Source organism: Homalodisca vitripennis, chromosome 3 (genome assembly GCF_021130785.1).
Source record: "Homalodisca vitripennis isolate AUS2020 chromosome 3, UT_GWSS_2.1, whole genome shotgun sequence".
Classification (NCBI taxonomy): domain Eukaryota; kingdom Metazoa; phylum Arthropoda; class Insecta; order Hemiptera; family Cicadellidae; genus Homalodisca; species Homalodisca vitripennis.
The window spans coordinates 193,848,850-193,864,293 of record NC_060209.1 but is presented as its reverse complement, the minus strand read 5'-3'; the positions used below and the strand labels follow the sequence as shown (position 1 = coordinate 193,864,293).

The 15,444-nt window shown below is 33.6% G+C and overlaps 1 protein-coding gene across 5 annotated transcripts in view; it reads left to right on the top strand.

Annotated features, from left to right (window-relative positions):
- LOC124357957 (vascular endothelial growth factor receptor kdr-like) overlaps window positions 1–15,444 on the top strand; it is a 76,550-nt gene extending 61,106 nt beyond the window's left edge. For 3 of the 5 annotated variants that reach the window (XM_046810121.1, XM_046810120.1, XM_046810124.1), the window contains 6 exons: window positions 688–769; window positions 3,768–3,873; window positions 4,996–5,182; window positions 8,187–8,252; window positions 12,117–12,231; window positions 14,486–15,444. In XM_046810121.1, coding sequence (XP_046666077.1) covers window positions 688–769; window positions 3,768–3,873; window positions 4,996–5,182; window positions 8,187–8,252; window positions 12,117–12,231; window positions 14,486–14,489 — 560 coding nt within the window. In that variant the 3' untranslated portion in view covers window positions 14,490–15,444. Of the gene's footprint in view, window positions 1–687; window positions 770–3,767; window positions 3,874–4,995; window positions 5,183–8,186; window positions 8,253–9,114; window positions 9,153–12,116; window positions 12,232–14,485 lie in introns of all 5 variants that reach the window. The other 2 variants (XR_006922011.1, XM_046810122.1) reach the window with 2 other exon arrangements.

The window sequence follows — 15,444 nt, the reverse complement described above, 5'->3', positions numbered from 1 at the left end:
AAACTGCCATTCACAACTACTGTGGTTCATCAATTTTGGAACACATTTTGCTGCTACACGTTTCTTACCAAAAATATTTGAAATATTTCATGGCATGACGCAATTGATATGCTAACATAATCAACGACTTCTCTGATTGTAATACGGCAATCGTTGATAACCATTTTTTCACGTTTTTATCAATTGTTGATGTGCTGATGGGCGTCCAGAGCTTTCGTCATCTTCAATATCTTTACAGCCACCTTTGAAACGTTTATACCACTTGTAAACCCTTCTTTTACTCATAGCAGACTCACCATAGGCCTTTCCCACACTTTGTTACACTTTATAACATTTTCACAAAAAATTTTATACAAATTCTTTGATCCATATTTTTAACAAACAAAACTTTCCGAGTTCATAAAACACGTCTAACCTTAGCAGCTCCCACTGCAAAATTAAACAATGTATACAGCTGGAAATTGTATTATAATTCAGGAGCATGAGTAGCAAAGTAATAAACAAAAATCATTAAACTCTCCAAACCTGCAAAACTGAAAAATTCCTGTTATTTTTTGAACACGCCTTGTTCTTGTTAATTACCTAAACTTTATATATGCAATACATTTAATCCTATAATTTACATACTAGGTATATAGAATAATGGTTTTGATAAAGGGAACATAATTGTGCACATAATTGTTTCAGGAATGGAATGGGGTGAAAAACTGTTCACCAAACTAGCAGAAGGTTATCGAATGGAGCAACCGAAGTATTCAACCAAGCAAGTGTAAGTATGTTTACTTATAGTTTTGATTCAAGTTTATATGAATGGAATAACAGTGTCCTTTTTGGTTTTTTCAAATGTTAAAGAATAGGACAAAAATGACAACACGTAGGAATAGACTGTGAGTTTGAGAATATTTTCTTATTACGGATATATTATACATGTAAAATAACAAAAACCAAAATGCATTTCATGTTAAAAACATGTGATATTTGATGAGTTGTTATGTATGTTGGCACACTTTCATAGAAAAAGGAATATTTTACTAAGATCTTCACATTAAAAAGACAATATACAAATATGAATAGTTTGTAGGCCACTGGTGGTCTATGACGGGATTTAGCTAATGTTAGCCATGGGCCACTATTGACCCATGCCAGATATCTTTGAGGAAGTCATGTACCATAAATGGCCCACATCATCGTGAACATGTTAATGAATGTAAGAAACTTATATTACTCAGTAATTGCATGATCAAACCTCTAAAGCTTAAACTCTTAAAAACTGAATATTTCCATTTTATGTTTATTATTTTTTCATGTTTCAAAACCTGTCATCAATGCCCACCTGATCTCTGTTCCTATCTCTAAGTAGTGAGGCCTAGAAGTTAGAATAGATGAACACGGACATTAAAATTGCTGCGTCTTAACATGTTCATTATGGCATGGTGACTCATTGTACACTTATAGTTACAGATGTCACAAAACACATTTACTTTGTGGAACATATATTAAAAAAAATGTTTTGGCATGAGTCAACCAAGACAGAGCCATGTGCAGTTGTATCCCTTGTTCCCTCACTCAGATTTTAGCTGTTGTCTTTGTCAGTTATGTTATTGCGTCAGCCTACAAGCTATAGGATAGATCTTTACTTTTTGTCATGTGTTGGAGCTTTTATAAAGTTTATTTCCTCACAACATGTAAATACACAACATTACTGGCCTAATTGAATTTAGTAATTTTTGGCATGAGTCACATACTTGTCATACAGGGTGGTGCAGGAAATACAACAAAATTGTACGGAACAAGTTGTGGAGAATTATAACAAAAAGGCGTATTTAGATACATAACTTTCGTATATTAAAATACTAAAACGTTCCTAAAATATGTGTTTGTATTCTTTATACAATTCTGAAAAATCAAGAAAAATGTGTTTTTATAGTAATAGTTACATAATGCAATTTCCTTTAACAATATCAGTGACAATTAAAGGAGTAATGAAGCTTATGAGTATGCGTTAATAAATAGTACATTAAAAATATTTTACTTAAAAAATCATAATTACATATAGTGTTTTTAACCTATAGCGCTGCTTCTGGAGTGACAGTATATTCAGGATAGGTAAGGTTAGAGAGTAGGAGCCACCTCCTATCGATACCCATGAGGAAGAATTAGGACACTAATTTCCCTATGGGTCCGTATGACAGTCCTGACAGTCTTTCAAGCGGAGTTCGCAGCTATTATGGAATGTGCTCGTGAGAATCTTCGTCTGCGATATAGGAGCAAGACAATTAATATTTTCACGGACAGTCAGGCAGCGGTGATGGCGCTGGATTCTTGCGTGATCAAATCCAAACTGGTTTGGGATTGCTATCAGGCCGTTTCCTCCCTTGCCAGAATCAACAATGTAACCGTTTGTTGGGTTCCTGGTCATGAGGGGATTCTTGGGAACGAAAGAGCTGATGCCCTGGCCAACCAGGGCTCAGCGACAATTATGACAGGCCCTCAACCGTTCTGCGGTGTTCCAAGGTGTGAATCCTCTAGGGTTGTCTCGAAATGGATTCGCGCGGAGCATGGGAGAAGGTGGAGGTTGCATCCGGGTTTGAGAGTGAGTAGAATGGTATTACAGTCATCTTCCTCCAGGGTGGCTTCGGACCTTCTCTCATTAAACAGATCAATGTCTTCTAAGGTCATTGGTCTCATTACGGGGCATGGTCACCTGAGGAAGCATCTTCACAGAGTCGACATCCTTCAGGAGGATCCGCTCTGTGGAAGGTGTAATGAGCAGGAGGAGACTGCTGAGCACCTGCTCTTTGATTGCCCTGCAATAGCAAGAGAGCGGTATGCCATCTTTGGTAGTTTGGACAGGTGGTGAATTTTCCCAGGAGGACTTGATAGGTTGTTTTCGGCGGTTTGTTGAACTGCTGAAGTTGTAGACTGGTGGGCCTCATGGTGTGTTTCCGGGGTGCGCAAAAAACCCTTGAGGTTTAAGGGCATGGCAGTAGGCCGCTCCAAGGGGAAAAAAAATCTCAAATTCATGTCCCCCAGAAGAAGGGGAGGCCAGCTCTGAATCAGCCTCTCCAGTAAAAGCAGGCAGGGGGTAGTACACACTTGTTGAGGTTAGCAAGAACGTCTGATACTTAGGGAACGAACCCCACCAACACCAACAGTCATCTCCCGCAGTAGACTAGACCTTTCGAATTGCCCTTGCACACCAGAATCTCGACGTTTGCGGTTAGTGATGTGCTGCTTCTGGACATCGATAAGGTTGCCCAGATTTAAGTGACACATCTGTGTTTGCTGTGCCCAGTGGTAGGTTTAACTGGAAAGTATAAACCAGCCCGAAGTGATCCCTGCTGAATATATAGTTTGTATTAGGTATGTAGTAACAAAAAAATTAACAAAATATCTAATTATTATACAATCTTAGACAACAAGATAATCAAGACATGTCACTTGTAAGCGTTCACTTTGACTGATATCTTGGCAGCCAAGGTAACACAAAAACACGGCAGGACTGCAGAAGAGGATAGAATTTGGAGTAGTTAGGAGAAGGGCAGGACTCTGACCTTGACAGTGGTGAAGCGAAGTAGAAGTATAGATCGTTTACGTTGGTGAAATTTATATTTCACGGAAACGTGATGTGGTAAACATGGATCTCCAGTGTAGGCAAGACGGTGTGCGGAGGTACCGTGCTGTAAACACATGTGACTCATCCATATCAGTACAGCCCGTGCCGTTTTGTGAGACAGTAAAATGTGACATATCTTTATGATTGACAGATACCAAGTGATGGTGGACTGCTGGCACGTGAATCCTCACTCTAGACCTTCCTTCACAGAGCTCACCGAAAGAATGGGAGCGATGCTTGAAGACACCGTGAGAACGGTGAGTACCCTCGTATTGTATTACACAGGTAAGATACATAGTTAAACTTACTACATCACTATAGATAACCTAAATGGTATCTATTGCAGTCCAGGGGTGTGACTACGGGGGAATAAGGGGGTTAGAACCCCCCCAAGAGCCTTAGAAATAAATGAATAATTTGTTTAACATCAATCCGTCCAGTTAAACATTTCACCTTCAATGAAGCTATTTAGTAAAAAAATTTAGATATATCAGATTTATTCCATACTACCTGTTGTGGTGTGCTTCAATCAAATTCACCCCCCCCCTCCCCAACACCAAGTCCTAGTTATAACCCACTACTGCAATCTTTTTGTCTGGGAAATTCAATTGATATTCAAGAAATAATGTGACGATCCTTTAAAGACTAGCTAAATGTTGGACTTCTACTTAGAAATAAAAATAAAAATTAGAAAAAAGTAATATTTTGAATTCATTATTAGCTAAAAAAAAATCTAAACAAATGTTTAACTTCATCTGAGATTTTGTTATTTGTTTTCCTCTTGTATTATTATTTAAAAATTTCATCCCAAAGCTAAATTTTCACATTTATAATATTTTTTGAAAAACTGTATACCATACTATAAAATTACAATTACTTTAATAAAATTAATACTTTAGATCTGTTATTATATTTAAAAACTTTGTTTTCATACAAAGATTGTCTTTATTTCTGTATTATATATGGACTAATTCAAGGGGGCAAAATTTACGTACGTTGCACGTCACTCAAATTTTGCTTACTTATTTTAAATTAAAACACACAGTAGTGTAACGAGTATTTTTAGCTTTACAACATAACCAAAGAAACAAAGAAGCAAAGTAACAAGACACAAACAACCATCAACATCAACAAGGAATGAGCTACGTGTAGCCTCTGTTGACGAATGATGTTATTTATATCTTTCTTAATTGGGCGTAAATTAATGAAGATATTGATATATTTGTGTACAATACGTAACAAACAACACACAGATACAATATTTTATTTAAAAAGTTTATTTATTTATTTTTAATTGTTGGTCTCCAAAGGTGTAACTCACTCCTTATCTCAATCTGTCTTTGGAAGAATGTGCACTTAAATTACAATTACTTTTGCAGCATTACGTGGATCTGAATGATCCGTTCCTGGAAGAGAACAGTGAGTTCCTCGCCCAGAGAGACTATCTGAGCATGTTGCGCTCGCCCACCTATACTAACTGGTCGTCCAAGGACTACGCCATCATGAAACCTGTTCTCAGGGACAATGAAGAGGCCATGGAGTTGACACCAATGTTGGGAAATAAAGGTAGGTTTACAATATGATGCCTCATTTGATGTGAAATATCTCGAGTTCGGTGTTTTCAGATTTAAACAGTTCAGCCGCACATAATGTACAGCTGATTAAAAGGAAATTAAGTGTACATTATCACATAAAAATTCTTTGGCCACATAAATGCATAAATGGCCTCAACTCTTTAGCCCTACAAGTGGAACCGACTAAATTTGTCATTTGAAAATAGTTTGTGCAGTGGCAACCATCAAATGTTGTCGGTTGATACATTACATGTTTCTTCTCAAGATTATTTATTTTAGTTTTAAACTGTATTGAACATCAAATGTACCAAATTTCATCTTGGAAAGGTGAGATTCTAATCTTTTATTTTCATGCATAAAACGTTACTCTTGTCATGTGTTGTTTTTGCTATGAAATATGTACAAAAGAACATCAGTATTTTGTAATCGCTGATTTTTCCACTAAGACCATCCATTAGTTGAAAATCAAACGGTTCCGGAGGCAGTAGATTGAAACTGAATTAGAATACATTATTAGCAACCTTATTTGCATGGTTCTCCAACTTCCTTTCATAGTTTCATCCTCTAGCACATCATTGGGCATCTAGATTGTTATTTATTAATTTAAAGAAGCTACACACTTTTATCAATGAACATAGAGCTCTTTAACATTTGAGCAATATTGCTGCCACCATGTTTTGTTATTTTTAACCCCTTAACAGCTGTAGACGTGTGAACATGTACAGTAGCATCGAGGCATTATCACGGCTGGGTGGAGAATCGCAGCACAGCCAGCGCGAAGCATTCAAGGTTAAATCGTGGATGTCTGCGTACTGTTTCAATAATTGCTTATCCTTAGAATAAAAAACACGTTCTTTGCCTAATTTTAATTGAAAATTAACTCGTTATATTATACTATTGTAACATCTGCCATTTTCCTACAACCAGGCGTTTTCATTGTTTAACCGTGCTCTAAAATGTGCTCTTGATAGTACCATAGTTTTAAGCGCTTCAGTCATCGTAGTACTGAAAATAGCCGCCAGAGAGCAGTCAATGCTCCGTAGGCAGGACGAAATAAACAATAACCAGCCGTGTCTTAAAACGTCTTAACACGAGAGTAGCGCTGGTGGTGCTTGGATTGCCATATTACTCAGCAGTTAAGGGGTTAATTCAAGCTACTGTTGAAAAACGATATTTTTAGCTGCAAGAAACAAATACTTTTATTCAACAAAATGTAACATAACCAGTTTATATTTATTATCTACTCTTTACATCTGTCAACAACAAACAGCTGTTCCTTTTAATTACTCTAGGAACTCAAGACTACAAAACAAGTTGAATTAAATTTGGTATGAAACCTCTTTTCTAAATAAACAACAATGAGCTCTATGTTCATCCATGGGATTTTGCTGAGCTTCATTGTAACCTGTGACTCAGTACCTGTCACAGATTCTCTCTTGTCTGCTGGAGGAATGTAAACATTCTTTTCTGTCTGTCTATTCTCTGAATATTTCAAGAATGCAATAAGCTATAGAGTTGAAATTTTGCATGCAACCTCAGCGAAGCCTGTTATGATACACATGCTGTAGCATACTCCTACCTTGTACATTATAGAAATATTTTGCCCTATTTTGCTACTAGTTATTTGGGAAAATCTTTTTTTGAAATTTGGTCTAATTTACAGACTTGTACATTTTCTTTTCCTAATACAATTGTTTCTGATTTGCCACAGTGGTTGGCATGTTAGTTCAATGACAGACATGGTCCAATTTGGTCCTGCAGCTGGAATATGCCACAAAAACTTCCTCTTTTCTAGTTTCTACATTTTGGGAAATAAAAAATGTTGATTTTTATCTAGTAATGATTAAAGATTTTAAATTAAAATTAACAAATATAACAATGCAATCTGTTATCAAATTGTTTAAATTATCGCTTAATATTTTTTATAAATATAAATAAGAATAACATCCAAAAGAACAGAAATAAAACAAAAATTATTTTATTGCCTTTGACTATAGTTTAAATGTCACATGTATGTACATCATCACTTGAGATATATTAACCTTTTTAGGACCAATTAACAATAGATCGTTAGTTTGTCCTTTACGTTGTAAAAGGTTAATGATTCACTTTTATTGAAGCAAATTTCAACCCTAACGTTATTAAAACTGTGACGGTGTCAGATGTTAGATACTGAACAAACGGAGAGTGAATTTGAGTATTAATACATGAAACACTTGTTAACCTCTCACACAAATGCTAGTGAAATAACAAACATCACATACACCTTTAATAAATTTTTATATTGTTAAACGTCTTAGAATTTAATAAGGATTCAACAATGTAAGAAAGCAAAAGTTGTGCAATTTGTACTGCTAACTTTTATAGCATTAGTAACATTTGTTTTTGATAGACCACTTCCTGATATTATTTCCAATTTGTCTCATAACTATGAGGTGTTGTAAACAAGGTGAATAAAATAACCAAATTTGAGGTTAGCCCACTGAAAAAGCTTTTTTTAGATTTTATTTTAAGATAACAAAAAACAATCAGTGTATGGACCAACTTAAGTATAAAAAACAAATGTTATTTGTGCATTATGATAAAAAAATTTGTTTTATAGGGTTGATTTGGCATATGTTTATTTATTTTATTATTTGTTTTAAAATATGAAGCATAACTTAAATATTGATCTGTCTGCAAGAACCAATTTCAACTTTAATACAGTTTTACATAATTTTAAGATTAATTTACCAACATATCTGTGCTGGACAGTCTCTCATTCTGTCTACAACATTTCTAAAATATCAAATTGTGTCTTTTCTTTATGGTCATCCATTATTTATGCTTTACATGTTTTTTGCTAGCCCCTGCTGTACTTTCTATGCTCAAACTATTTGCTTACATCTTCACGGAAATGCTGTAAAGTTATCTTAAAGCATTTCAATGATGACTTCCTACCACTGCTGTAAGCAGTCTCAATGTCCGCTTGTCTTGAGTGTGCCTGTATATTTCAGCTGCTGCCCCTCACGCTCAGTCAGAGGACAGCTCCGACGGCTCCCCCCCCATCACCAAGCCCTCAGGTAACTCAACTCTTCTACATCACCACTAACTCTGCATTCTTTTCGTCCACAACTCGTTTTGCGCTCTCAATTTTGCTTTAGTAAACTATTGCCGCCACCTAGGACTTTGTAAATAATAATTTAGACTGATAATCATTTTGACGTTAATTCACTTAAACATTCGCTCACAATCATTACAGTCACTGTCATAGCAATAAAAAAATGCCTTTGCGAAGAGAAGTTAAAGTAGAAAATATTGAAAATGGGAAACATTAAAATCGTTATAACCTCATACGCATATTATGAAAATAATCTGATATTATTTTATATAATTGACCAATTGTTATATCGTACAACTCTGGTAACATTGAAGATTTAAAATATAAATCTTGTTATCAATATTTCTGTAGACATATAAATATGAGGATGATTCCAAAAGTAACCATAATGGTAACTATGTAGAAAAATAAGCTTTCAAATATATTCCAATATAATAAAACATTTTTATTTGAGTGGGCGTTGTTTTAATAATCAAATGGCGGTTACTTTTGAAGGGTCCTTGTATATTTAAGTTAATAATTAAATAAAATCAATAGAATTTTGTAAATTGTTCTGAAAGGATATTAAGTAATTCAATACTAAAATTAAATTAATACACAAATTTTATGTCATCAGGGATCAAAGGATGAATAACTTTAACATTAGGCTGTTGTTGTGTTGTATTTTAAGTCAAACCATTTAAAGTATTAGGTATTTTATTCATACCGAAACATGAAATTATATTTGAAAACAAACTTTTTGTTTGTTAGTAGGCTATGCTTAGTGAATGCACTGTGTATCTATCTGCTCTGAACTCTTCATCCAAACACTTTTTCCCTTCTAGATCCTTCTATCTCGGGAGAGGTACTATCAGAGTCGGAGGTAAGAACTGTGGGCTGTAAGTGTGAGGTGTGTGTTGTACCATCCTGTCGCTGCATGTTGTCTGTTAACTCGCATGTCTCTCTACTTGCTACCCTCTGTATATTATAACATAAGAGAAACTGGGGACAGTAACCCTGTAGCTGGCCGATGTTCTAATTATAACTAATACTATAACCAACTTAGTGATTTTATTGTAACCACTATGTAGATTCTTAGTACAGGTGTCTATAACTCTTTAAAGTACTTAAAGTGTTCTACGAAAGAAGCGGTAATCATAGTTCTAAGCAATATCAGTATTATACAAGAGCCTCTACTCAAGGTGATTACATAAGACCTAAAGTCAACGAAATTATTTTCAAAAAATCTTTTTTATTTCTAGGCCAAAAAGGTTTTAATTATGTTCCTAATTCTATAAAAAAACTAAAATCAAAACTATTTTAAAATAAGTTAAAAATGTGGCTTTTAGAAAAAGTCAAAATAAGCGACTTGCTTGAGGTTATTGGTTAGTCAGATAAGTTCTTTAAATGCACATTGATGATATATTTATGATTTTGTATTTGTAAATATGTACAAAATTAATTTTCTTAATTTTATTACAATTAAATAACATTATAATTTCTAATATTTTCACTTTTGTTTGAATTTTTGTGTTAGGTATATGTTTTTTTTTTTTTTTTTTTGAAGAAAAGAGAAGTTATAATGTTTCACATTTAATTAAATGAAGAATGCTACAGCACGAACCACAAGTTTTTAAGTAGACAATTATTGACTGTTAATATATAAATAATTATGCTAGCCATATTTAGTTTAATTGTAAACTACTGGAAGAATGAATTATTTCTTATTTTTGTTCTATTCTTATATTTCTCAAGTATCTAGGAGTATAGCAGGCATTGCTTACTACACAGAGAAACAATTTGGTTTGATCTCTGATTGCACAATTAAAACATAATTATAATAAATCATAAATTTGATTTTAAAACAGTTGTAGAAAATGTTTTTCAGTAGCTCTTAATCGTTTTTACACTGTAAGCGGAATATCTCACTGATTAAATGTAACACAAAATGTTCTAAGTGGAATATATTGCAGTATGTCAAAAGAATACATCATATTAATGTGATTTGTGCAACAGTCTGTCAGGATGGGTGAAATTGGACCTTTTGTATTTTAGTGTGATGCAATGTGCAGTGTGACTCATCATAACATTGTGTCAGTCACAAGTCAAGATCTTTGTTTGTACACTTTGTTTGTTAACTGATGCTTCACTATTACTGACTGTTGTGTGAGGTTATCTACTTTTGAAATGTGACTTCATTAGTTTTTTATTTAGTTTACGAAGTTATATTTGATTATTATTTTTATTTCACTACGCAACCATGGTGAAATATTATCTTGTAGTAGTATTTCATAAATATTGAACTCAGACGGCTCTAAAACAAAAAGAATTGTGGGGGTGAGACCATACAGGGAGGTGGTGGTCCCTATGGGTCCTTATCCCACAGTTTTTCAGGTGGAGGTTGCAGCCATTATGGAGTGTGCTCGTAAGAATCTTTGTCTGCAGTATAGGAGTAAGACAATAAATATTTTCACAGATAGCCAGGCAGCACTGAAGACTTTGGACTCTTGTGTGTTCAATTCCAAACTTGTCTGAGATTGCTATCAAGTCGTTTCTTCCCTTGCCAGAATCAACAATGTGACTGTTTGTTGCGTTCTGGTCATGAGGGGATCCCTGGGAATGAAAGAGCTGATACCCTGGCCAACTGGGGCTCAGTGTCAATTATGACGGGCCCTCAACCGTTCTGCGGTATTTCAAGGTGTGAATCCTTTGGGGTTGTCTCGAAATGGGTTTGCGCTGAACATGAGAGAAGGTGGAGGTTGTATCCGGGTATGAGAATGAGCAGAATGGTACTACATTCGCCTTCCCCTAGGGTGGCGTCTGACCTTCTCTCACTAACTACATAGTCTTCTTGGGTTATGGGTCTGATTACGGGATATGGTCACCTGAGGAAGCATCTTCACAGAGTCGGCATCCTTCGGGAGGATTGGTTTATTTCAGTTACTGTGCATATCTACATGCTATCAATAATGATAATAATATTCAAAATTATACATTTATTCATTAGTTTTCACACCAACTTTGATAAATTTAAATAATTTTATTAAGTTTTACAGAGATAATAATTTATTTCTTTACAGTGTACAAAGGGTTAAATAGTAGAAATGTATTATATAAATTAATGCCTTAATTACGTGTACAAATTGCTGATTCTTGGTTACTGGATTGTTATATGTCTAAAATATTAGCAAGCATTGTTAGTTAAATTAGATTCAGGAAATATATTCAATGATAACACATGACTTTCAGTCATTGGTATTATATGTTAAAATCTTTTACAAAACATTTTCTCAAAATTTAGAAGTTCACTATTTTGTTAATTATTTCAGCAAACTGTTATTACATACACTTCAACAATTGTAGATCACTTGAAAAATAATAATAACACATTTTCTGTATTTTGAGTATTTCATGAAAACAACTAACAAGAATAATTGGCAACTATGTAATCACCGTTGCCATTGGTTTTGGTTAAAATCTGTTAAGTGTGAACCTGCTGTACATGAAAATAAGAGAATAATTGGCAACTATATAATCTCCGTTGCCATTGGTTTGATTAAAATCTGTTAGGGTGAATCTTTTGTTCAAGGAATCAGAGAATAATTGGCAACTATATAATCTCCATTGCCATTGGTTTGATTAAAATCTGTTAGGGTGAATCTTTTGTTCAAGGAATCAGAGAATAATTGGCAACAATATAAACTCCGTTGCCATTGGTTTGACTAAAATCTGTTAGGGTGAATCTTTTGTTCAAGGAATCAGAGAATAATTGGCAACAATATAATCTCCGTTGCCATTGGTTTGACTAAAATCTGACACAAGGACTGACAGTATCTGGTGTTTTCAGGCAACAATTACGTGAACGTAGCTCATGTTCTAAGCTTCTCAAACCCCAACTACCACAACCTCGGACGGCCAAAGCAGAGTCCCTACATCAACATGCCAGACTCTGCTGACGAGAGGTAAGGACATCTAAATAATTATAATCCTGGATACTACTACATCTTAACTATCGGATTTACAGGTTTAGACTGAATAAATTGTGTAAAACATCGTGCTCTGTATAGTAAAATTGTTTTTCATTTTCTGTCAAAACATTTACAAATGCCAGTTCTGCTGTATGACCAGTTTCTTGTTGATTATGTAAAGGTCCTGTCCTAGTTCAAGCAGCTTATTAAAAATAGCCTATAACTTACACCACTGCCACCTTCAGATTTGTATGGTAAATCATGACATGTGTGCTTTTATGTACCTCATAATACCATTAAAGCAAGCAAAGTGGTACTGGATACACTGAATTATATAAAATACAGAAAAAAATTCAAATTACTTCTCATATATTTGATTTCTCATAAAATACTCAAATAAAAAGGCAAATGAAAATTACTTTTTCTTATTTGAAAAAATATTGTAACATAAACAGATTTAAAATAGTAATATTCTAGGTCTATTTTAATTTTTTGTTCTTTTGCTACAAACAAACAAACCGATAGAGCCTATGACACTTGACATTTAGTCTTAAGTATAAACTAAAAAATTTATATTTCTTACAGAATTTACTCAAATGGCTGTGAAGTCCTTATTTTGTACTTAATTTTACAAACTGACTGTATCTCAAATAAAATACGGTACGGTATCTAAAAATTATGTTTTGGAGTTTTAATAGATTTAACCATTTAGAGACGGTTAAAAATTGGCAAATATGTTGTTTCTTAGGTTTGGGACAAAATTATTTTATAGAAACACGTTTTTCTACCACATTTCATATAAAACTTAGTATGTGATAGTAAACTTGCACCAAATAACTTTTCTGACTGTTTTATAGCAAAAAAGGAATGCTGATATAATCGATAATAATTTTTTGTTTCCATTAAATACAAGTTAGTACTCGTATCAAATATATCCAACTGCAGTGTAGCCAATGCGCCCAAACAAATTTCCCTTAAAAATATAACAATTAATTTTATGTTTAAAAAATTGTATTTATATTTTGGTAAATTACCTCTGATAAATACAGTTTTACATAAAAAATAAACTGGTGAGGTTTTGCAGATATATCCGTAAACTGTCCATGAAGAATGTAACCATAAGCGAATATATACATATATATATATATACAAGGAAAATTAGCATCTTTATTGTGGAATTTATGCATCTGTCTCGTATTAAACAGCTAATACAAAATAAACACTTTTCATTTAATAATTGTACATTTTTGTGACCTTCAAAGCTATGTGAAATATGATTGAACAATAGGAAAACCTTACATACAAGGGCTGTTCAGAAAGTAAGGAACGTTTTCACCTGATGCTTCCAGGTACGCATCAATCGCGTATATATATCGGTGTGCTCGTGTTTGGCACATCAGTCAGCGTCCAGCTGGGACAATGGGAACATCTCAGCGTTGCCTGTTTTTTTTTTAATATTCAAATTGGAAATGTGTGCTGCAATCTAAAATCCCGCCACAATTGTGAAGTGCAGTCTGTGATTAGTTTTTGGTTGGCAAAAAACCTATAATGAATAGAAATTTATTGGGAACTGTGTGAAGTGTACGGGAACAACGTAATGACAAAGTTCTGTCAGGAAATGGTGCTTACAGTTTAAAAATGGGGTCACCTAAGTTGACGAAAATATTCGTGAAAACCGCCGTTTCACAATAACCGATTCTTATTAATTTTTTCGAGCGTGGTGCAACAATAAACTCTGAGCGGTAATGCCAAACATTGCAAAATCTTAGAAGAGCTGTCCAAAACAAGCACCAAGGAAAATTGTAATTCAAAATTTTGCATGACAATGCCCGACCTCACACTGCAAACCATACGAAAGAATTCTTGAACTCTTTCAACTGGGAAGTTTTTCCTCATCTCCTCCCGCACAATCCTGATCTTGCTCCAAGTGATTTTCACTTGTTTCCGAAAATGAAGACTGAAAACGGTGAGGAGATACACATCACTGAGTGGCAGAGATCACGGATGGCAGATTTCTATGAGACAGGAATTTCAAAGCTTGTTCACTGCTATTATTAGTGCCTGAATTTGTATATGGAAGAGTTTTAGTCCCTCTTTCACAGGTATATAATAAAATGTTTTTCATTTACTTGGTTTTTTAACAACAAAATTCTAAAACGTTCCTTACTTTCTGTATAGCCCTTGTATGTTGTTTGTTTTATATAAGTTGTTTTACATTATAACTTATGCTTGCTGGTAATTTTCACAGCTGAACCTCAAGAACTAAATTTTCTAACCGTGATCTAGTCTAAGAGAAGTGCTCCAGCCAGCTGTACCTGTCAGGGTCGTTGAAACTTCCCTGGAATCATGTTTGAACAAGCACAGTACTTCAAAAGCACTGCCTATTCCAACCAAAACTGATATTCTACTTCTAGCCTGCATATAAATTATATTTATTTAATAAAACTGACAATATTTTCATAAAAATGTTGGTAATGAATAGAAATTGTTATCTAGTCAGTCTTTTACAAAATAACATTGCAATCAAGAACATTGTAAAAATTTTCATTGTTTAACAAGACGTTTTAATAACAGATTTAACCATTAATTGAATCTGTAAAATTAAAAATTCACAGTTTGCCATACAGTGAATATCGTAAGGTTAGCATGTTTTAATTTGAAATGGTTTTAAAAACCTCAAAAAATGTAGAATCATTTAACATATTAATCCAAACAAAATACTCTGATTCATAAGTATTTCTTAGAATAATATAAATACGTATGGGTAGTCTTTTGAAATAAAATGATTTGTAGATATTATAATGTATTTATTACATTTTGAACAAATAAAACATCATATTATTATTATAGTTTCTATATAAGTTATAGAATTCTAATTATATTAGCTTCTTTTAAAGCTAGTGCTATAAATACAAATTATTTGATGTTAATATGTACAAAAGTGTAATATAGTTTTATCTTGTTTATTTAATATTCTGTAAGTTTCAGAACAGAAAATATATGTAAATGTCTTTATACTGTACATGAGTATTGTAGATATAAGAGGTACTTAATTATGAAGAAGAATGATGTTGAGGATTTATAAGTACTTAGTATTTTACACATTTTGTATTTAATTAGTAGGCATTGAAGCATTACTTTTTTTAGATCTCATAGATCTTGTAACAACAGTTACAATAATTTTAATAAATACATATTTTATTTGTG